We start from the raw sequence: 24,056 nt of genomic DNA on the forward strand, positions 1-24,056 counted from the left end.
TCATGCACTGCTGTGTCATTATTCGTTTGTCTGATGACTCGTGTTCACTGTCGATTCACATCCACACTTCACGTAAACATCTGTCGAGTCTTACACGCACACACTACATTGGGGTGGGCATCAAAAGCCTGAGAACACCATCCCAACTTTGAAATACAGGGGTGGCAGCATCATGTTGTGGGGTGGCAACATAAGCGACATCTCAAGACATCTGCCAGCAAGTTAAAGCTTGGGTGCAAATGGGTTTTCCAAATGGGCATATCCAAAAATTTTCCAAAAGCATATCGCCACATTGGTTGCAAAGTGGCTTCAGGATAACGAAGTCAATGTTTTGGAGTGGCAGTTGCAAAGCCCTGATCTCAATCCTATTGAATATTTACAAAAAGGCATGTGTGAGCAAGGCGGCCTACAAACCTGGCTCAGGAGGAATGGGCCAAAATTCCTGCCAAGTATTGTGAGCACTAAGGAAATCCCTAATGTACCTAAAAAAGGGAAATTATTTTTATATAGTGTATATAAATATCAGGTTTCAATATAAACAGTAAAAAAAAAGAGAAAGAGAGAGAAATGGATAGATATGTATAAAATGCATTTGACGTATTTATCTATCATTATAAAAGCCGAAAGGTTTGTGATTGGTCGGGATGCTGCTGACACTTGAAAGTCTTTGTCGCCCTCTGCCGGTAGATTTTAGATTTTGAAGAGCAAAAGCAGAAAGAAAAAAAAAAAAGATCCATACCTGCAGTTTCATACTACTACCATAGCTCCTGAAATAATCGAATAATTATATATGGAAAAAAAGCATTTTTTTGGTAGTATTTTGACAATTGTTTTCGCCCCATTTTTTGTGCAAATAAATGCTCTAAATGACAATATTGTTGTCGATTCATATCTATCCATCTCTTTCCAGTATGGGAAACACGGACACGTGATGAATGCACACAGTTGAAGTACAACCTTTATTAATAGTGGAATCATCACAGTGCGTTTTTTGTTACATCAGCGAGTGACTAAGGTTAACCCAAAGAGGGGGGGATGGGGGGGGGGGGGGGGGGGAACAAAAGAAAAAGAATTAAAATCTCCGTTTTACAAAAAACAAAAGGGAAGACGTGAAATAAAAAGTGAGAGCTGCAGCAGAGGCGACTGAACCTTAGTTTTCCCTTCACAGACAAAGAAGACGAAGACCGTCTTCGCATACCCAAAAATGGAAGACATGAGACTATTTTGGAAATTACACATTTTAGTGGGTTTTAGACCTTTTTTTGTGTTGTTAGTGTACTATTGTGCATTGTGTATGCTGTTGTGTATAGTGTAAAAGTTTTTGTTTTTTTTAATTCAATTAATTCTGCTTAGAGGGTAAAGGCCGTAACCTTATATGGGGGGGGGGGGGGGGGGGGTGACCAGAAAATAACCAGAAAAGTCACAAAATTAATAATCATCAGTCACATTTTACAGCGTTTTGATCTTTTTGAACTTCCTTTACAAGTATATTAAATTTTTTTTAAAGACGCGTGCCAGCACACGTTGCATGTATGTCACTACAGTATTTGAATAATTATAATGATAATCTTTTTGTCTTTTTTTTTTTTTTTTTTTTTTTGCTGCTTCTACACACACTGGAATTCAATTAACGATTCACTTTCCTGTTAGACATGAATTACAACACAGTCAAGCATGTTTAAAAATATATTAGATATTAAATATTTGTGCCCCAGGAGCTTCAACACATGACAATTCTTGTTCGGCCATGAAATGCTATTAAAATGTTGACCTTTTGTGGGATTTATGTGCAATTTAAGGGGGTTTGTGGCGGTTTTAATTGAACTTGAACAAATTGTGAATGATTTAGGCTCACCTAATTTTAACCAACGACTTTTTATTTTCTTATTTTTATTATTGAAGTCTTATTTCAACTTGCGAAATGGCCAACAGTCGTGGTGATCTCCATGGAAACGTAGGGCAGTGTGATGTAAAAACGCTTCACAGGAACATTGTCAAAACCCAAACCTAAAGAGCCTCTTAAGAGCAAACACGTACAACAGCTCCCCCTGCTGGAGAATTCTCAGACTTCCTCTCTTTCAATTAAACCAGAGGCGCGTGTTAAATCAATAAATTAACGAAAAACGTGAAGAAGAAGAGTTCACTCGCCTCTGATCCCGCACGTCCTACATTATATTACACACAGCTCTTTTTTTTTGTACATTAAAAACACAAATCATGAAAGAATGAAAGAAAAGAGCACACACTCGTTTCGTCCCTCTTTCACTCTGTGGTGGCGTAAAGTCCTCATCATGTCCACTTTTCATTTTCATCATCATGTCCACACCTCGCTTACGTCATACCCTCCGTCACGCCCACGTCGCGTCTCCATCATGTGATCAAAGTCTGATCAAACGTCATCATGTGATCAAACTCTTCTGTCCTGAGCTGTTTGTTGTTTTTGTTGCATTTGTGCCGACAAACGTGTCTATCTAAAAAGTTACATTCGTTTCCTATTACAGGTGAATAAATGCTGATTTAAATGCTTTTCTTTTTCTTTTCAAGTGTATGTGTCGACAATTGTAACTGTGCTTTCTTTTCTTTCTTTTCTTTTTTTTTCGGCTGATCAAACTAAGTAACCAAAGTGATCGTCAAAAAAAAAAAAAAAAATTTTTTTTTTTTTTATTTATTTATATGTATGCACCTTTTGAGGATTTATGGTAGTCTTTCTTTAACCTGTGGTTTTTGATGGATTTTCATCATCTTATTTTGACTGGTGCAATTTTTGAGGGATTTACCGAAGTCTTCATTTACCTGTGCAATTTTGGAGGGATTTTCGGACTGCTATTTTAACTTATGCTACTTTTGAGGATTTATGGTAGTCTTTCTTTAACCTGTGGTTTTTGATGGATTTTCATCATCTTATTTTGACTGGTGCCACTTTTGAGGGATCTTAATTTTACCTGTGAAATTTTGTTGGGATTTTTTTCAGCATTAATTGAACCTGTAAAAATTTGAGGTATTTATGGTCGTGTAATTTTAACTTATGGAACTTTTGAGAAATTTATGGTAATATTTTAGTATAGTTATTTATGGTAGCATTTTCGGAGTCTTGTTTTTAAGCAACTTTGAATGTGCTCTCCAGTCTTATTTGAACCTGCACAGCAGTTTTTTAGGCTGCAACTCATGACAAGTATGTTGAAAGATGTTTTTGTTGAGGATACAGTATTTGTTTGGACATGAATACAACTTTTTTTTGTGTGGACATTACGTAGCACAACATGCTGTCGAGGTATTTAATCTCCACTTCACCTCATCTATCACCCTCATCACTTCCTCTCTCTTCTTCTTTTTCCTCTGTAAGACTTCCTCGTTAATTCTGAACACACGGCGCTAGTTCACCGCCATACTTCCGCAACGTCCTCGACCGCCGAGCAAGAAAATAAAACACACTTATTGCTGCGTTTATGACTCTCCTCTCTGGTTCTAGAAAATATATATGTATATTATATATATTATATATATATATATATATATGAATGTATCTGTAACGACCGCTCGCTTTTCACCACATGCCCTCTCAAGGCGGCGCACAAGGAGAACGACGTCACGATAGAAACGAGGAAGAAAGAACACGAGACACGCGAAAGAAGACGCCGCATTGGCTCGCCGGCTGTCCTGCAGTGGCGCGGACACACACACACACACACACACACACACACACACACACACACACACGCACACACAGACAAGTGTGGGGGACACCAGTACAGTTCAATGCCAACAAGCCGGCCGACCCGCCGAAGGGCGGCGCACGATGTTAGCTCCCCGCGCTGGTACCCAAGATTCAGTGGAGTCGAAACAACCGGGACGTCATGTGACACTCGGAACCCGCACCATCAGTCCATTTTCGGTCCCGACTGGAAAGCGTTTGAGCATTTATTTTTTAGTTCACTTCCAGGCCCATGTACTAGTATCGTACGTAAGACAATTAAGCGCCTGGTAAAACAGTTGTGGATGATGGGCAATGTTTTTTACCACTACTAATGCTACATTTGGTCTACTAGTACGCAAACACATTTTACGAGTAAACAACTGCTGCACTAGTAGCCCTATTAGGTCCCACTTGTTGGCATATGTCATGCTCTACTAGCCACCTTATCAAGGTTGTCCAGCTTAAGGTCCGTATGCTCTTTGTCTTCACTATTAGGAAAACGACATGGGAGTCGTGACGAGTAGCATATAGTGTAGTAGTCCTTCTAGTATGGACCTTAAGCTGGAGCTCAAGAATATCAAATAAATGCTAAAACAATGTGAAACTTGCCTACTAGTTGGGCCTAGTAGTGTCACTAGTTTAGCATAGTAGTACACTAATAAGGTTTAATTTCATACTAGGCCAAACGTGGCATGAGTAGTCGGAGAAATGTCACTAGATGCAGTGCGTTGGACTGTCGCACTAGTGAAGAAAAAGAGTGTACTAGTAGTACATGGACCTTAAGATGGATGTCAAGGATACAGAATAAATGTTCAAACACATTTCCATAAGCGTAGAGAAGAGAAACATGCATCCAACACACACACACACACACACACACACACACACACACACACACGAGTTATGGTGCTAACATGTTAGAATTTTATAGTGTCGGCTCTAACGGCGTCTTTTTACGTTTTGTGTATGTTTTCATTTGTCTTGTTTAATATGATGAGATTTCCCTACGAGTTAAAAGTTCCCGTGTGGACACCCGACACAGGATCCTCCCCTACCCTGCCTGCGGATCACAAGATGCGCGGTGCCGAGCGATCGTTTGAGACGGTCTTGCGGAGTCGAACGCCCCTGCGGATGGTGGTCAGCATGTCGCCGGACGATCCCTCCGCCCCCTCCTGGGTGTCACCGAGCCCCGCGGTGAGCGGCGTCGGGTCGTCCGGGAGGGCCGGGAAAGGGAACTGACCCTCGCCGAGGGCGTGGGCGCCGGCCACCAGCTCCCCAATTTTCTCCACCAGGCTGTGCCGGTTGGCGGCGATCATCTTTTCCTCTTCGGACCCGGAGCCGCCGCCCAGCCCCACGGTTCCGTGTTGCTGGCCGTAGACCTCGAGAGCCGCCCCGGAGCCCCAAGCGGTGTTCGGGAGGCTAAGGCGTTTGGGCGACGCCTTCACGTAGTTGAGCGCACCCTGGGCGTCGTCCACCATGAAGATGCACTCCTCGCTTCCCACCCGGATCGGCACGCCGCCGACCCCGGGTGAGTGGGCGTCTCCGGGAATGGTGGGCGTCTTGACAGGCACAATGGGGGGTCGGATGGGAATGGGGCCCGCGCTGGAGAGCGTGCGCCTCACGCCCGGTTTGGTGGAAGGCGTTCTACGGATGGTGGCGGTGCCCGGGGTCCCCGATCCTCCGGCCGCCCCGGCTCCGGGGGCGCTGACGTGACCCCCGGGACCCAGGACCCCGCTGGGCAAGCCGGCCGTGCTGGCGGGCCGCTTGGTCTGGATCATGCGGCGATAATTCTGGGCGATGTTGGAGTGGCGAGGGATGGTGGACGACTTGTCGAAGTCCGTCTGAGCGTCTGGGCCTTCGGGATCGCCGTTCACCGAGTAGCAGTCGTAATCGGAACCTGAAACGTGCAACGCAAAGAAAAGATTACGCAGATGTTCTTTTTCTCCAGCGCCTTTCACATTTGTGGTAGCCCGATTTTAGGATAGAAAACTTTTGAGGGATTTACGGCAGTATGATTTTAATGTACCCGACTTGTTGGGGGATTTACGCTCGTCTTATTTTAACCTTTGCTACTTCTGTGGGATTTTCAGTGTTATTAAAACGTACAAAACCTTTGAGAGATTTATGGATATATTTTGAACCGATACAACTTTTTTGGTCGTCTTATTTTAATTTGTGCAGTTTTTTAGGGATTTATCTGGGTCTTATTTCATAGCCTGCACAATTTTGGGGGTATTTTTGTATTCTTATTCTAACATGTGCAACATTTTAGAGGTTTCTGGTAGTCTTACTTTAAAGTGCTATTTTTATCAGTGTTATGTTATCCTACCTAACTCTGGGGAGGGTTTACGATAATCCTCTTTTTTCTCTTATCCCGTTCAGAGTCACGGAGGAGCCGGATTTATAAAACCACACCTCAGAGTGATTTTTCAAATGGAAAATACGTGTCTCGGCGCAAGAATAGTTAGGAAACGCCGGCTTAAGGTCAAGGAGAAAATGAGTCTCACCCTGAGAAGGGATGGTGTCCTCCGAGCAGGAAGGGGTGGTGGTCTCGGTGCTGTACCCGCTGGAGTACTGCAGCGAGTCCCTGCTGCTCTTCTGCTGCTCCGCGCTCAGGCCTCGGGTCAGAACCATGGTCAGGTCGCTGGCGGCCGGAGACGTCTCGTCCCCGTACTGGGAATCGCAGAGACACACATTTTGTGTCAAAATTTCGTTCAGTTTTTCATCTTTCGTTTGGCCATTTTTGGGTAGGGGAAGTGTACATTTGCTCGAGGAGACCGGTAGCATAGTTGCTAACGACTGCAACAGAAAGGGAAGGGCCCCTCGTCGGTCTAGACTGATGGGCCAACACACTAGTAAAGCATTCTGGGATATGTAATATTAGAGGCGCATGTGCTATATACTGGCGGGCCAGCTCTAATACACGTTTGATATGGTCTTGCGGGAAATACATCGTCGGGCAAATTTGGCCCCCGGGGCTGAGTTTGACATATATACTCTAAATTTTAATTACAGTAACACTGCAGGAACATCTCAATCTCTGTTACCTTGGCAGCGGAGGACATCTTGACCCTCTGGGCGTCGTCGGCGTGGGATGGGCCGGCGTAGCCTTGCGCACTGGGCGAGCCCTCGCTCTCCCGCAGCCTATCGAGCGGCGGCTCCTTCCTCCTCTGGACGACTGGGGCGGTGCCGGCGGCAACCACGGTGGCGGCCACGGGCGGATCGTAGGTACCTGCTTTGGACCAGTCCTGAAGAGTTTGGAGTGTGGTTATTAGCCGACAAGCGGTAGCAGGGCAAGGTTACAGCGAGACTTGGCCGCTATCCTGCAGTTTGACGCTCTTGGATGCGCGTGGCGCTAAGGGGGAGCGGTCGCTCGGTTGGTTTGACTGGTCAGCTCGCCCACATCCTGCTTGGCTTTCCATAACATCCAGGCGCGGGGGCTGACGCTAAGGGTGCTTTCACACTGGCTCTAATTTACCCACTTTGGTACGGTTCGTTCGTGGAGCTGCGAACAGAGCAAACTAGCTCCGATGTGGACTGATTCAAGAATCTGGTTTCGCATGTTAGCGGTTAGTTAGCAGTTAGTTCGCCCAATCAACATGAAACCGGACGGGCGTGTCTAGTATCCATGCCCGAAACTAAACGGGAAGTCGCTCATTTTGGTTTGAAGCAGCAACTTTGAAAAGATCTCAATCAGGAGCACTGCTTCGAATTTAGGGGGTGGGGGGGAAGAATCAGCCCCTGACATCAGTATCACCAAAGGACATGAAATTGGGCAGATGTGCCTGTCCTGAAAGGACGCATGAAGTCTCAAGGACCAAAGGCCGAATATTTTACAGGAAGTCGCTCCTTTTGGTTTGAAGTGGGAATTGGGTGGCTGCGTCTTGTCCATCCTGACAGGAAGCATGAAAAAGTCTCTAGCACTCACGTAAGAAATTGAACAGGAATTTGGACATTTTGGTGTGAATCAGCCATTTTTGCCTAACTGATTCTGACCAGGAAAAGCCAAGCACGCGCGTGAAAACACCCTTAGGAAGCAAAACAATGGAGAATCGAATGAGTGAAAAGAAAGAAATAATGACACTTGAAGCGAGCGGGGATGAACAAACCAAGGCGGAGATGAGCAGGCAATGGGGAACAAACCTTCCAGGCGGGAACCTTGTAGGATGTGGGAGAAGAGGAGCAGGAGCCGGAGGGCCGGCTAAAGGGTGGGGGCGCAGTGACGGGGAGTGTGACAGAGTGAGGCCTGGGCGAGCCTGAGTGAGAGAGAGCGGGGCGGAAGGTAGCGAAGGACGAGCCAAACTGCGGGAACGAGAGACAAGGTCACATGATCAAGAGGAAGAGGAGGAGGATGGGACGGGTGTGGGGGGGCGCTGCGAAGGACACGCGACTACAACTTGCTGCTGTCGTGCACCACAATGGGACAAAGTAGCGTCTACTTTGTGTTAGCATGAGATGAGTTAAAGCAGCCCCGCACATTCAAATTCATATTCCAGTGTTTCCTGAATAACCCACATTAACCCATTCGTGACCCATCTAGCGTATAAGCGTATGTTATATGTAGTAGTGTGTACCGGTGCATTTTATGGTGCGTCAGAATGTATTAGTGTGTTCTAGTGCACTGCAATATGTACTAGTGTGTGCTTGTCATTGTCATCATAACAATAGGGATAATAGCAATCATAGTGAGTGAGCTTTGCGGACTTACAGTGGTTGGCGAGTTGCATTCACTGACCGACTGACACGTTTCGGACGCCTCCGATGACGCCGAGCTGGACGACTTCTGCTACCCAAAGCACAAAGAGGACATCAAAATAAAAAAAGAGAGCTGCAAATTGGTGAAGCAAATACGAGTTGCTCCACAGTTCAAAACACAAATTCAGCAGGTGCCAGAAATATACCTGGCTGGTGATGTCTGAGGGCATGGGCGAGGGCGGCTTGGAGTAGATGTTGGCGTCCTGAGACACGAAGCCCGAGTCGTGGGACGAGACGCTGCTGAGGCGGTGGGCGGCGATGCCCCCCGCGGGCCCCCCCGGCTGGCACGGCAGGCTGCTGCGGTAGCGATACGAGGACGAGGACGAGGAGGTGGGCGAGTGGGGCAGCGAGCCGCCGCCCCCCAGCCCCCCCCCGCCGCCGCCGGACGAGCGGGAGGCGCTGCTGTGGGCGCTGTTGACGCTGCTGTTAGGGGGGCGGGGGGTGGGGGGGTGGGGGGCGGGTGTGTGTGTGACGGTGATGTCATCATGTTGATGATTGGCGAGTGTGTGGGGGTTAGTGAGTTAGCAGGGGCCATTTAAGAAGCACGACAAGCCAGAAAGAGGGCGACACACACAACGAACGCACAAAATACACAGAGTGATAAAAAGAGAGGAAGGTTTTGTGTGTGTGCGTGCATGTGCGTGTGCGTGTGTGTGTGTGGGTGTGTGTGTGTGTGTGTGTGTGTGCAAGGTTGGGCGGGGCGGAGGGGGGAGAGTGTCAGATCAGGGCATCGAGGTAACACACACAACAAATGGTACACAATCACACAAGAACACACATTTACCCACACTAGTACACTATAACACGCTTACCGTAATTTCTCGTGTATGAAAAAAAAGAAAAAAAAAATCAAAAAATCTTCAATAGTCAATCGTGCATATTATACATAGGTATAGTAAAAGTTAGGTTCACATTTAAAATGTAATAATTCATCTACTCCATCATTGTGTGTATTGAGGCTGTGATGTACTCTAGTGTATAGTTTATTACTGTGGCGCACCCGAGTGTTTAGATATAACAACGATGATGTCATTGTAAAAACATGGCGGCTCGCTATAGGATTTCCCAGCATGCCTAGCGCCTTTGTATTTTTGTTAAAATGCTGTTTTAAGTCAGTTAGTCCCCAATACCATAAATAGTTGTAATAATGTGAATGCTAATCGATCTTATGCGTGTTTATCTGCCCTTTTTGTTGTCTTAACTTTTTGTTGTTGTTTGTTTGTTTTTGTTGTTGTTTTTTTATCTTGCGCCAGGAGTAATACATACAGTACTAAAGAATAAAGTCAACCACAGTAATAATAACAATGCTGATCAGACTTATGTAGAAAAACAAATTAGGAGGGGATCACCACAAACATTTACTGCATGTACATTTCATGGGTGCGCATTATACATAGGAAGAAGGATTTTCCTGATTTTGGGGTGTGCATTATGCTCGAGAGCATATTATACATGAGAAATTACGGTATGTTATTTGACACACCTAATATACAGTGAGACACTATAATGTTAATGGACATTGTAAGACACACTAATACATATTGGCAATGCATTATTACACATTAATACAGGCTGACGCAAATACTGAGACACATTCAGATACAATAACGCACACTAATACACGTTGACACGCACACAAGGTCAGGGTTACACACAGCGCCTCTTTCAACAGGTTAAGACCTGTATTGATTTGGAACTATGTCAAGAATTGTCACCTCTCGTGATTTTGAACAATGTCTGACATCTGACGCAAGGCGTATTGATTTGGAAACTGTTCCGTGTTCGCGCGTGTACTGTGTGTGTGTGTGTGTGTGTGTGTACCTGCACATGCTGCTCTTGCGAGAGCTGGAGCTGCTCGGCGAAGAGGGCGGAGTTTGATAGGACCAGCTGTAGTCGGACCCCTTAAGGTCCTTGATCACCTGAGGACACACACGCACGCGTGGTCACTGTTCTGCACGTGTGTGCATGAGTCTACATGTACAGTATGTTTCATGTGCATGCGTGTGTGTGTGTTGCTATGTTTCATGTATCTGTGTATCTGTGTGTGTTTGTGTGGATGTTGTGTGTGCTAATTATGTGCATGTGTGTTTAATGTGTGGATGTTGTGTGTGTTTGTAAGTGTCTATGTAGGTGTGTGTGTGTGTGTGTGTCACCTGTTCACTGGCGGGGGGCAACTTGTGTGGGTCAGTGGTGAGCACAGTGAGGTCATCAATGATGGCCTGCAGGTGCGTGATCTCGCCCAACATGGCAATCTCGCCATTCTGACAACACGAACATGGACAACGTCTCACAACCGCCGCCAAGGCTTACACACACAACAACACAACAGAACTGACACACAATATAACACAACGACACGGAGTGATAGACACACTGACGTAGACACATGATATCACAGACACATGCAAAAACACACTGACATACACAGACACTCAATAACACACTTCGATACACATCAACATGTAATGGCACACAATAACACGTATTGACACAAACTAACACACAATAACACAAAAACACACTGACACAGACATACGCAAAACACTGGCACACACACAACATTAATGCACAATACCACACACAGTCACACACTGACGTACACTATAACACACAGACAATTTTAACAGCCATTAACGCACACTGATGTACACTATAACACACACAGACACACACCGACATACACTACAACGCAAACTCACATCGATATAAACTACAATACACGAATACACACTGTTATACACTCTATAACACACACAGACACATGCCGATGTACACAAGAAAACACAGACACCAAAACTCCACTTTATAGCACACACAGACACACACTGATATGCTGTACACTACGACACGTAGTTACACACTATAATACACACTGATTAACACTGACACACACACAGACACACTTATGTACACTACAACACACACTAACAAGCATTGAAACACACAGACACACATTTTAACACACGTTGACACAGACCCACACTTGTGTATAGTATAACACACATATATACACGCTGATTTACACAACAACACACAGACATTCAGAGACCCACTATAACGCTCGCAGTCACACACGGACGTAGACTTTAACACACACTGATATGTAATACAAACACAATACTGTACAAGTGTTACATAACAGTGTCCAGACAAAAAAGAAGCGTCTGACCACGACGGGCTGCAGGAAAGCGCTGAACGTGCAGAAGCGTCCCCGTTCCTCTACCAGGGCCCGCCGCACCGCCTGCTTCTCCATCTCCTCCATCAGCAGGCACATGTCGGTCACGTCCTGCATGGCGCTGTCCAGCTGAGGCTGCAGGTCGCCGCGCCCTGGCAAACACCACCAATCACAGCGGAGCACATTGGAGCGCGGCGCCAAACGTAGAAATGCTAACGGCCGCTGCTAACAGTGAACGCTCCAAAGTCAAACTGGTTCAAAGCATCTGCTGGATTCATCACCTCGATTGATTTTGACATGTGTAAATACACAAATTATGAATTTTTAACCCAGTGTAAGAACTTTGGAGGCTCCAGCGTACATCGGAACGGAGCGGCGAGCGCATGCAGACGCCGCGAAGGCCGAGATGCGTCCAAACGGGGTCTAAAAACAAAAGTGATGTGGTGATGCAGTAATATGGAGACAAGTTGAAGTTGTTAAAAGATGGGCGACATACATGCAAGTGGATGCTGAAATGCAAAATGCAAATACATGAAGTGAAAGTGTGCATGCATACATTGTGTGTGTGTGTGCGTGTGTGTGTGTGTGTGTGTTCATCTACATGTCTTATTCTAGTAGGGAGGGAAAAGTAAGCAAAGGAGGCCCACACTTACCCTGGATCTCTATTAGAGGCCAACCAGTGCGGTGCAATTTGTTTTTTTTTTTGGGGGGGGGTTGTTGGGAGAGAAAGAGTGAGCACAAACTGTCATTAAGTGTTAGTCAGCCATCATTACAAGTTAGAGGGGGGGAAAACAGGCAGCACGAGACTCAATTGTCGCGTTTACATGCTTTTATATTTGGTAGTACTTGTTTTCTGCCTGGCAACTGACACGGGAAAACAATTAGTGCAGGGGAGGAAAAAGCACCTCTGATGGCCACCAGATGTCGCCCTCTACCGCCATCTTTAATTCAAGACGTCATTGAAAGAGTCCCTGATGACTCATGCTAGCTAACCAAGGCCATTGTTTCAGTTAAAAAAGAAAAATAAATCTAAAGTAATTAGCGACCGCTGCAGCAAGGTACCTGTTCTAAGAGTAAGAGTTATTACATTCATTTATATACAACCCTAATTCCAATGAAGAATACAATGATTTGCAAATCATGTTCAACCTATGTTTAATTTAATACACTACAAAGACAATGTTTAAAGCTTTTTTGGAACGTGTTGCAGCCATACAATTCTAAGTTCATGATTATTTGCTATCAGTTTGAACATTAAATATCTATTTTGCAAATCAGTGTATTCTGTTTTTATTTATATTTAACACAACGTCCCAACTTCATTGGAATTGTGGTTGTACATTCATAATGTTAAAATATAAATAAAAATACTGATTTTATTTTAACCTAGATGTGCACATATCATATTGTATGCAATCTTTTTGTAGCTATTTTTCGAAGTGTGTTTAAAACTATATGAATAAATAATAAATTATTAGTAAATCATATATTTTCAAATGTGTTATTATTTTTACATTTCATAACTACTAAATATACAGTACTAATACTACTCTTAATAATAATAATAATAATATTAATGCATGTTTATAATAGATCAATTAATAAATGGTATAAATATTTATGAAGAATAATAAAAAAATATATATATATATTGTGTTCAGAAAATCACTATGCGCACTTCTCATTGTATTTAAAAAAAATTTTTATGTTTTGTATTGACGTAATCTTTCCGACATCGTGCGATTAGTAATGTCTGATCTGCTCGCACGGCAAAATCTCACCTTTGCGAGCTTTCTTCTGGAGCTTCATGGTGTCCGACGACTTCTTCTTGATCTCGTGTCGCGACCGCTTGTACTCTAACAAAGACATCCATTTCGTTAATTGCAAAACAGGAGTTCGCAACATTCAGGGATCCTCCCGCGACAATAAATGCAACCATTCGCTGATGGCCAAATGTCCCCATGGTCACTCATAGGAATCCATTCCCTACTATGCGAGTTTATGGCGTTCTTCCAGTCGTTGCGCTTTCTCATATTCAGATAAAGGTGCACCGTGACTTGAGTACGGGTACCTTTGGCGTGGTCCTTGTCCAGCTGGTTGGCCGTCTTCTTCCAGTCCTCGATCTTGTCCTGCAGAGGCGTGATCAGGCTCTCCATCAACGCGCTGCCAGGGAAACAAAAAACACGTCCGCTTTGGTTTGTAGTGGAAGGAGAAAACCTTGGTAGTAGTAGTGGAAGTAGCAAGTAATAATATTCAGCAATATTCAGTCATTGTTGTCATTGTAATAAGTAATAGTAGTTAGCGAGTTAGCGAGCTAATCAGCCAGGCTGTGGGCGGGGCTTACTTGGTGAACTGTCGGAGTTTGGCCTCGATGCTGCGATGCCTCATGCACATCCTGGTCAGTGCAGAGCCAATGTCTCTGGTCGCCCCTGGAGACGGGAAGACCATCACTCACAGGTAGTAGTAGTAGTAGTAGTACAGACACACAAGGACACACTAATACCCAATGCTACACTCAAGCTTCGTCTCGATGGTAACGAAAAGCTTGCTCTGCATTTGCAAGACACAAAGCCAAACGATTTTTACAATAGTGTGACAAGTGGATGTCAAGTGTCCTGGAATTCTTTGTGTATATTATCTGTGTATGCCACAAATTTGCCAGATCGGGAGTGTCTGTGTATGTGTGTGTGTGTGTGTGTGTGTGTATGCTAGCGGCTAACCTGCTAACGTAAACACAAGAGTTCTATTTCTGGAGGCGGCGTGGAAAAAGTCGCCTGGTCGAGCGCGTGTGTTTCCCAAACAAGGTGCTGCGAGTCCAGCAAAAGGCCCAAACGGACCAGAGTAATCGCTAATGCTGCTGCTAATGTACACAGTGGGGAAAAGTCTGGAACTCAGGAAAGCATGGACGATTTTAAAGGCTTTCCACAAGGTTTAGGAGTGTGTTTACGGGAATTTATGACTAAATAAAAACTTCAATCGAAACTAAATATATGAGTAATGGCCTGTCGAAAAGTGAGTATTTCATTTTTTTGGGCGCACCCTGTGTAAGGGCATGTGCACTTTTGAAATGTCAGTGTTGTCAAAAGTGTCAATAAACACGATCCTTAATTAAATAATGTTTAAAACATTGAACAATTTATAAACCTCATGACATGTGCCGCCATACTGCATGGATGGAATCGTTTATAACGTATAAGCACCGCGTGTTTGGCAATGTTCAGCATTTCTTAGCAGCAATTAAAGTTATTTTGTTTTTGGTTTTTAAAGTCGCTTGTCAGTTGCCCCTCCTTGAGCCGTCACCTTATCGTGGTGGAGAGGTTTGTGTGTCACAATGATCCTAAGAGCTAAGTTGTCTGGGGCTTTATGCCCCTGGCAGAGTCACCCATGTCAAACAGGTCCTAGGTGAGGGACCAAACAAAGCACGGCTCCAAAAACCCCTATGATGAATACATCATCAAGTCGATGATCGACTTTGTGGTTGTGTCATCTGACTTGCAGCCACATGTTTTGGACACTCGGGTAAAGAGAGGGGCGGAGCTGTCAACTGATGGTGAGTTCGCTCCGATGGTGGTGGAAGATGCCTGGTCCGACGTGGCAGGCCCAAACGTATTGTGAGGGTCTGCTGGGAATGTCTGGCGGAATCCCCTGTCAGAAGGAGTTTCAACTCCCATCTCCGACAGAACTTTGCTCATGTTCCGGGGGAGGCGGGGGACATCGAGTCCGAGTTGAACATGTTCCGCGCCACCATTGCTGAGGCGGCCGACCGGAGCTGTGGGCCTAAGGTGGTTGGTGCCTGTGGTGGCGGCAATCTCCGAACCCGTTGGTAGACACCAACGGTGAGGGATGCCGTCAAGCTGAAGAAGGAGTCTTATTGGGCCTTTTTGGCCTGTAGGAAAAAAAACAAAGCAAAAACTCGGGCATGGGAGAACTTCGGTGAGGCCATGGAGAAAGACGTCCGGACGGCTTCGAGGAAATTCTGGTCCACCATCCGGCGTCTCAGGAGGGGGAAGCAGTGCATCATCAACACTGTGTATAGTGGGGATGGGGCGCTGCTGACCTCGACTCGGGACTTGTGAGCCGGTGGGGAGAATACTTCAAAGACCTCCACAATTCCACTGACACGCCTTCCTATGAGGGAGCAGAGTCTGGGTTTTCTGAGGCGGGCTCTCCTATCTCTGGGGCTGAGGTCACCGAGGTGGTTAAAAAGCTCCTCGGTGACAAGGCCACAGGGGTGGATGAGATTCCCCCGGAGTTCCTCAAGGCTCTGGATGTTGTGGGGCTGTCCTGGTTGACACGCCTCTGCAACATCACGTGGACATTGGGGATAGTGCCTCTGGGTTGGCAGACTGGGGTGGTGGTCCCAACTACAGGGTGATCACACTCCTCAGACTCCCTGGTAAGGTCTATTCAGGGGTGCTGGAGAGGAGGCTCCGTCGGGAAGCTGAATTTCTGATACAGGAGGAGCAGTGTGGTTTTCGTCCTGGCCGTGGAACAGTGGACCAGCTCTACATCCTTGGCAGGGTCCTCGAGTGTGCATGGGAGTTCGCCCAACCAGTCTACATGTGTTTTGTGGACTTGGAGAAGGCGTTTGACCGTATCCCTCGGGGGGTCCTGTGGGGGATGCTTCGGGAGTATGGGGTACCGAACCCCCTGATACTGTCATGGTCTGTGTTTTGGTTTGGGTTGTGTTTAGTTTTGTTCCATGTTTTCCTGTGTTCCATGTTTGTCGTGTGCTCATTAAGTTGTTGTGTCCACCTGTTCTCGTCTGCTTTGTGTCGACCAATCAGCTCTCTCCAGCCACTCATGTCTTGTCCAGGTGTTCCTCGTTGTCTCGTCTATCTGTTTGTATTTAGTTCCCTGGTTTCTTTCAGTTCTTGTCGGTTCATTGTCGTTGTCACATGTCTCTGCCATGTCATAGTCGTCAGTTGTCTTTATCATTTTCCCTTTCTATTCCACGTCTTACTCACAGGTCATAGTTTGTTTCCAGTTTTAGATATTTGAGTGTTTCTTTGTTACTTTGATTTGATTGGTATCTGTTGTGGGACTTTGTTCAGTTTTCCCTTTTCTAAGATTAAATATTATTTTGAGACTCCTGCACTCCTGCCTTGCCTCCCTGCTTCCCTGCAATTGGGTCCACCATGTTCTTACCTTGTGTTACTCGCCCTCGCCCTAACCACGTACGTGACAGAATGAACCGACCAGAACAGGACCCAGCGGGAAGAAGATGGCGTCACCCTGGACACCAACAAACTGCCTCCCACCGTCCTCAGCCTGCCATCCATACCTACCCTCCTCCAGTAAGCCCTATCGTTCAGTCTTTTCTGTCCTTTTCATCGGGTCCCCCCACTTGTCCTAGTTATTCACCATGCCCTACTATTTTACATCCACATGTTTCTTTAGATTCTGATTTTTCTGATTGTGAAGATGGCCCCGATTTAGTTAACCTTCTGTCTGATTCTGACTCTGACACAGACTTAGATTTTTCTGGTTCCTTCCCTACTTTATCCCGTCCTCGTCAGTTTTTGTCACACCTCCACATTTCCAACCCCAGTGAGTCCAAAACCTTTCCCTCGGACCTTTTCTTGGGCACCTGTTTGGCCATCTACCCGGGACCGCCGCGTGGTGGCCAACGGAGGCGCCCAAGTAAAGGTCAAATTTTGACCCCTCGTTTTTTCCCTGTTCACAAGTCACTTAATTTTTCACCTGTTCCCACACGATGTTCCACGGCTCCAATTAAGTCACGTCCAGTCAAACCTGCCCCCAAGCCACCATGTTCAGTACCAGCCATTTTTCCTAGTTCACCTTCCCGAGACCTTGTGCACTCTTCCACTCCCGTACCCTCTACTCCCAAACCTCAATGGCGGCAGGCTTAGGAAGCGACTGCAGCTCCCGTTCCTGCTCCTCGGCAGCTGCGGCAGGCTCCCGTTCCTGCTCCTCGGCAGCTGCGGCAGGCTCCCGCTCCCACTCCTGCTCCTCGGCAGCTGCACCAGGTTCCCGCTCCTGCTCCTCGGCAGCTGCGCCAGGTTCCCGCTCCTGCTCCTCGGCAGCTGCGCCAGGTTCCCGCTCCTGCTCCTCGGCAGCTGCGCCAGGTTCCCGCTCCTGCGCCTCGGCAGCTGCGCCAGGTTCCCGCTCCGGCGGCGCTCGTCCAGTGGCCGCCACCCGTCCTTGCTCCGGCGGCGCTCGTCCAGCGGCCGCCACCCGTCCTTGCTCCGGCGGCGCTCGTCCAGCGGCCACCACCCATCCTCGCTCCGACGGCGCTCGTCCAGCGGTCGCCACCCAACCCTATTGCCTGGCCCCTGCATTACCATTGGCTTTGGCACCGTGGCCGTCCGCCTGAATGGCCCTGTAAAGACCCTGGTGCTTGGCATCCTGGACGACCTCCTGAACTGCTCAGCCAGGCACCTCACCCTGGGTGGCCTGGATGGCCACCAGACTGACCTGAGGGGTGGACTCTGTACCCTCCTCCAGGCCCCCTTCCGCCCACCCTGGGTTGGTGACTTTTTGGTTGTTGTTTGGGGAACGTCTGGGATCCGTTCCTTTAGAGGTGGGGTACTGTCATGGTCTGTGTTTTGGTTTGGGTTGTGTTTAGTTTTGTTCCATATTTTCCTGTGTTCCATGTTTGTCGTGTGCTCATTAAGTTGTTGTGTCCAACTGTTCTCGTCTGCTTTGTGTCGACCAATCAGCTCTCTCCAGCCACTCATGTCTTGTCCAGGTGTTCCTCGTTGTCTCGTCTATCTGTTTGTATTTAGTTCCCTGGTTTCTTTCAGTTCTTGTCGGTTCATTGTCGTTGTCACATGTCTCTGCCATGTCATAGTCGTCAGTTGTCTTTATCATTGTGGTATGTCATTGTCAGGTGTCATTTTCCCTTTCTATTCCACGTCTTACTCACAGGTCACAGTTTGTTTCCAGTTTTAGATATTTGAGTGTTTCTTTGTTACTTTGATTTGATTGGTATCTGTTGTGGGACTTTGTTCAGTTTTCCCTTTTCTAAGATTAAATATTATTTTGAGACTCCTGCACTCCTGCCTTGCCTCCCTGCTTCCCTGCAATTGGGTCCACCATGTTCTTACCTTGTGTTACTCGCCCTCGCCCTAACCACGTACGTGACAGATACAGGCTGTTCGGTCCCTGTACGACCGGAGTCAGAGTTTGGTCCGCTTATCCGGCAGTAAGTCGGACTTGCTTCCGGTGAGGGTTGGACTCCGCCAAGGCTGCCCTTTGTCACCAATTCTGTTCATAACTTTCATGTACAGAATTTCTAGGCGCAGCCGAGGCGTAGAGGGGGTCCGGTTTGGTGGCCTCAGTATTGCATCTCTGTTTTTTGCAGATGATGTGGTTCTGTTGGCTTCATCAAGCCGTGACCTCAAACTCTCACTGGAGCAGTTCGCAGCCGAGTGTGAAGCGGCTGGGATGAGAATCAGCACCTCCAAATCTGAGACCATGGTCCTCAGACGGAAAAGGGTGGCATGCCCTCTCCAGGTCGGGGATGAGATCCTGCCCCAAGTGGAGGAGTTGAAGTATCTTGGGGTCTTGTTCACGAGTGATGGAAGAATGGAACGGGAGATCGACAGGCAGATCGGTGCAGCGTCTGCAGTGATGCGGACTTGTGGTAAAGAAGGAGCTAAGCCGAAAGGTGAAACTCTTGATTTACAGTTCGATCTACGTTCCTACCCTCACCTATGGTCACGAGCTGTGGGTCGTGACCAAAAGAACGAGATCCCGGATACAAGCGGCCGAGATGAGTTTCCTCCGCAGGGTGTCGGGGTTTTCCCTTAGAGATAGGGCGAGAAGCTTGGTCATCCGGGAGGATCTCAGAGGAGAGCCGCTGCTCCTTCACATCGAGAGGAGCCAGATGAGGTGGCTGGGGCAGATGATTCGGATGCCTCCCGGACGCCTCCCCTGTGAGGCGTTCCGGGCACGTCCCACCGGGAGGAGACCCCAGGGACGACCCAGGACACGCAGGAGAGACTACGTCCTTCGGCTGGCCTGGGAACGCCTCGGGATCCCCCCCGGAAGAGATGGATGAAGTTGCTAGGGAGAGGGAAGTCTGGGCGTCCCTGCTAAAACTACTGCCCCCGCGACCCGACCTCTGATAAGCAGGAGAAAATGGATGTATGGAAGTTGCTTGTCACTATTTTTTTTTTTTAATAATTGCTTGAGGGGTCAGAGAAGTCCATAAATTGGCAACACTGACTGTGTTATTTTTTTTGTAAACGTGCTCCTCTCTGTTCATGGCCATGTTGTTAGTGGAAGCAACGCACGTCAACGGACGCACTTAGAACTACTGACGCTGCAAAAAAAAAATACAAAAATTAAAAAAAATTTCATCCTGTCTCCTTCTCATATTGGATATTGGATATTGTTTTTTTTTTGGTTTTTTTTTGCTCTTTGTTTTCCCCTGTAAGTTCTGCCGTGTTCCTGGTTCTCCTCCTTGCTCTCTCTCATTATTACACCTTTTTTTTTTTACTGTACTTAAACTGTTCACAAATGACCTCGATGAATTGATGGTGCGTATCAGTATCACTTCATCATACACACACGCGCACACAAGCACACACACACACACACACACACACACACACACATACACACACACACACACTGCGTTGTTGTGATCCCCAGAAAAGTGCTCCATTCATAATTAACAAATTCCTCCCTTGCGCCTCCCGTTCTACCCGGCAACCATTCAATAAAGAAGAGCCACCAACACACACACACACACAGACACACACACAAACACACACATGCAAGCCAATCAGGCCTGTACAAGTAGTCAGAATGGAAGTCAGCCCATAATGGTGATGACAGTTACTGTATGATGAAGTCAGCATAAATAAAAAAAGGAGAAGAGGAAGGAAAGAAGAAAAAACAAGAACACTAAAAAGAAAGATGAAGAAGAAGGAGGAGCGGAAACCAGAGAGGAGGAAACGAGAGGGCTTGTCTCACACATTTTAATGAGCTTGCGGAGAAAAAAAAAAAAAAACGGTACTGCAGCGACTGCCAAATGTGCGCGCGCGTGTGTTGATGTGTTAGTGCGTTTGTGTGTATGTACGTTTGATCTCGCTCTCGTTTATGATGGTCCTCTTCCTGTTTGGCTGCCATTAACATGCCTTTCAAAGTCAGCCGGAGATCAACAACAAGATGAGGAGACCCACGCACACACACGCCTCACATCTGGAATCTAGCACTGTGTGTGTGTGTGGGGTGGGGGGGGGTTACATTATCACGTTCCAATCGCCTTTGATGCAGAGAGTGTATGTCATTGAGTTGTAATGAAGATTCCGCAATGTGACTCCGCACAGAAGGAACATAATGGAGCAGGAGGTGTGTAGGGCTCTATACATACGCGCTATGGTTCTAATAACACAAATGCAGCGCTTGAAGGAGGACTCCGATCATTTTGTTTGGTTTTTACGTCATCACACAAGGGAATAGTGGCAACCTGGTGACTTGGATTTGGAAAGCCCTCGTCAAGACCTTGAATTTGAGGTGTGACTCGGTGGGGTTTGTTGCAGATGGATGGAACGGACAGAGCCCGGTCTAGATCAAAGTGACCCATCAAGTTACTGGAAAAGCCCGTTTTCGTTTATTACGTCATCACACGATGACATATTTATGACATACTTGAAAATCTGAAAAGCCCTCATTGAGCCCGTTAATTCTAGGTGTGACTCCGTGTGGTTTGTCGCCAATTGATTTTTCACATTGTTACGGGGGTAAGTTGGACCCAATTGGATCGCATTAAAGTCCATCGCCCTCAAAAACCAAAACAGCCAATTGGCTCTATCCATGCTGTGTGTCTGTTAACTATACAGTGGATCAAATAAAATACAGGAACATTTCTGATTTTTATCGGTTTGACCTTGCTGTGACCTTGACTAGACCTGGAAAACACCTCAAAATGTTCTGATGATAGAATACATAATTTATTCTTTTTACCATTTCAGTCATGATGTCGTCTTCTTCTTTTCCTTTCGGCTTGATGTAAGAATGCAAAATGGTACAGTCCTGTCATGTTATGTTATGTTATTCTCTGTTAATAATGTAATAGTTTTACATAATAATAAAATAACATTTAATAACATCATAGTTCTAATGAACCATGTTGGCATAAAACTGCTGAGAATCATGCTGTGCTGTCTGGAGTCATCACACACACGCACATACGCACACGCACGCACACGCACACACACACACACACACACACACATACAAACACTGACTTCAGGCTGAGGGGTCGTGGCGCGGTCACTTCCTGTCACATCGCATCCCTCAGCCCAATCTGCTGTTGCCATGGCAACAAGAACCCCCTAGCCCTCCAAAAAAATAATAATAATAACAGCCAACCATTTCCTAGTGGGTGACAACATTACCGCCCAATGCTCTCAATAGCACAAAAAGGCCAACCAATCAAATTGTAATGATTGTACATTTGATTGGTTGATACAAAACTGCCAATTTAGCAGATCGGAAAAAAGCTGTGCAATATGTAAAAACAAAATCTTTCTGTGTATGAAGTGCTGCCTCCACAAGTGAAAAATATTGTATCGTCCTTACAGGTGTTTGCTTTATTTATTTATTTTTTTTTTGCAGACTGGGCTCTGCTTCAGCAACGACCAAACGCTCGTCTCGTCGTGACGCCCTGGTTGCCATGGTAACTCACTATCGGCTGTTTTGGTGTTTTGACGAAGAGTCTGTGAGACGCGTTACTAAGATGCGTGGGAACTTCTTTAAACTGTGGCAGGGGGTGGGGGGGGGAGAATATGTGTCCTTTACACACACGCACATGCGCGCACAAACGTCTCATGCAATCACGGAGGTCACACGGCAACACGCGAATTGCATCTGCATGGACGCGTCATATGTAGCAATACAAGCAATACATATGGCATACAAATACACGCAACCATGCACACACGCATAAACATACATAAACACGCATACACACACAAACAGGATCACACACAATCACGCGCACAATCATGCAGACACATACCAACACACGCACACACATACACATACACACACGCACATACACGAGAATGATATTTGACATATTCATCATCAAGAATCATGCAGATGAATGTCTCCATGACAACAGCAACAATGATGTCATCATCATCGTCATCATCATCATCATCATCCTCACCATCCAGCCAGGCAGCGCTGAGTCACACACTGCAGTGTTCTAAATTTAGCATTGTGGGTAACGTAGTCTGGGCCCAGGACGCCGTCGGCGCCTTTTTCACACGCTCTGCGTGACACACAAACGCATCGTTGGCCCTCTCGAATAGCCGATCGCTTCCGTGGAGACAAGCGCGCTTTTTGGTTTTGAAGCTCAAAACAAGAACACGATCGCTTTCGAAGGCGATCGGGATCGGTTGTTGAGCTCGAAGGTCAAATGTTCCGTCGATCGATTCCATTCTTCAACAGAACCCTATTGATTTTGAATAGGGGTCCTTTTGACTCCTGTGCAAATGTCAAAAGGGCAAGAGCGTTGATTGACACACGCGCAGCCCTTCGTCAGTCACGCAGCCTCTCGTCTCATTGAACACGACTCGGTGTCGCAGAAGAACAACTCGCCGGGCTTTCCGATTCCCATGCTCACTAAAGCCCCCCCCCCCCCTCACTGTGTGTTCTCGTGTGTGCGCGTAACAGAGCGCGTCTTGTGCGGCTGACCCGCTGGACAATGCTGGATTGTGACATGAGGAAATGTCCTTCCGGATCTGCCAGCTACTCACTGACCAGACTCCCGTATTTGGGGAATTTTGAGGATCACATTATGAATTAATAAAAATATGACTACTTTACTTCAAATAATTATTATTTGATAATAATATAAGAACATGAGAAAATTATGAATGTAGACAAATGATAAATGAAAATATATTTGAACTAATTAAAACAAAATAAATATCAATTAAAAATAAAATTTTACTTTAATTAATCATGAATAATGATAATAATAAGGATATGAGGAGGGGGGAAGGATACAAATAAAAATAGAAAATTTGGGAAAATGTAGAATTATAGATTTTATGTAAAAATATGTTAAAATATTAATTTTAGTCCACTCGAAAGACACCGTCGTTGACCCCGGTGGAGCTCCTGCTGCTGACCAAAACAGCAGCAACTGCAGAAGCACTGACTCTCAGATCAATTACTCAATCCAATAATTATTTTAAAAATCCTGAGTCTTCAATTATATGAAAATAATACCCGTAATAAACATTCAAAAATAGGAAAAGAAATAGACATTTAAAGAATCCAAACTAATAAAAATATTAATAGATTCCTTTTACAAATTCAAGAAAAATATGAATGAATGAAAAAAATATGGAAAATAATTAATAGGAAAATCATAAAAAATTATAAATGTGCATTAATCTCAGTCCTCACGAAGACGCCATCGCTGAGCCGTCTGCTTACCAA

At 46.0% G+C, this 24,056-nt stretch overlaps 1 protein-coding gene across 10 annotated transcripts in view; it reads right to left on the reverse strand.

Moving 5' to 3' along the window:
* Positions 1 to 940: 940 nt before the first annotated feature.
* Positions 941 to 24,056, reverse strand: part of mtss1lb (MTSS I-BAR domain containing 2b) — a 36,778-nt gene continuing 13,662 nt past the window's right edge. The window contains exons 4-16 of one of the 10 annotated variants that reach the window (XM_061705099.1): positions 13,969 to 14,053; positions 13,696 to 13,787; positions 13,406 to 13,480; positions 12,278 to 12,286; positions 11,619 to 11,776; positions 10,603 to 10,710; positions 10,271 to 10,368; positions 8,596 to 8,746; positions 8,403 to 8,477; positions 7,838 to 7,996; positions 6,742 to 6,942; positions 6,202 to 6,367; positions 941 to 5,591 (exon numbers count right to left, since the gene is read on the reverse strand). In XM_061705099.1, coding sequence (XP_061561083.1) covers positions 4,762 to 5,591; positions 6,202 to 6,367; positions 6,742 to 6,942; positions 7,838 to 7,996; positions 8,403 to 8,477; positions 8,596 to 8,746; positions 10,271 to 10,368; positions 10,603 to 10,710; positions 11,619 to 11,776; positions 12,278 to 12,286; positions 13,406 to 13,480; positions 13,696 to 13,787; positions 13,969 to 14,053 — 2,207 coding nt within the window. In that variant the 3' untranslated portion in view covers positions 941 to 4,761. Of the gene's footprint in view, positions 5,592 to 6,201; positions 6,368 to 6,741; positions 6,943 to 7,837; positions 7,997 to 8,402; positions 8,481 to 8,595; positions 8,873 to 10,270; positions 10,369 to 10,602; positions 10,711 to 11,618; positions 11,777 to 12,277; positions 12,287 to 13,405; positions 13,481 to 13,695; positions 13,788 to 13,968; positions 14,054 to 21,563; positions 21,584 to 24,056 lie in introns of those variants that run through there. The other 9 variants (XM_061705092.1, XM_061705068.1, XM_061705059.1 and 6 more) reach the window with 9 other exon arrangements.

This window comes from Phycodurus eques, chromosome 2 (genome assembly GCF_024500275.1).
Source record: "Phycodurus eques isolate BA_2022a chromosome 2, UOR_Pequ_1.1, whole genome shotgun sequence".
Classification (NCBI taxonomy): Eukaryota; Metazoa; Chordata; class Actinopteri; order Syngnathiformes; family Syngnathidae; genus Phycodurus; species Phycodurus eques.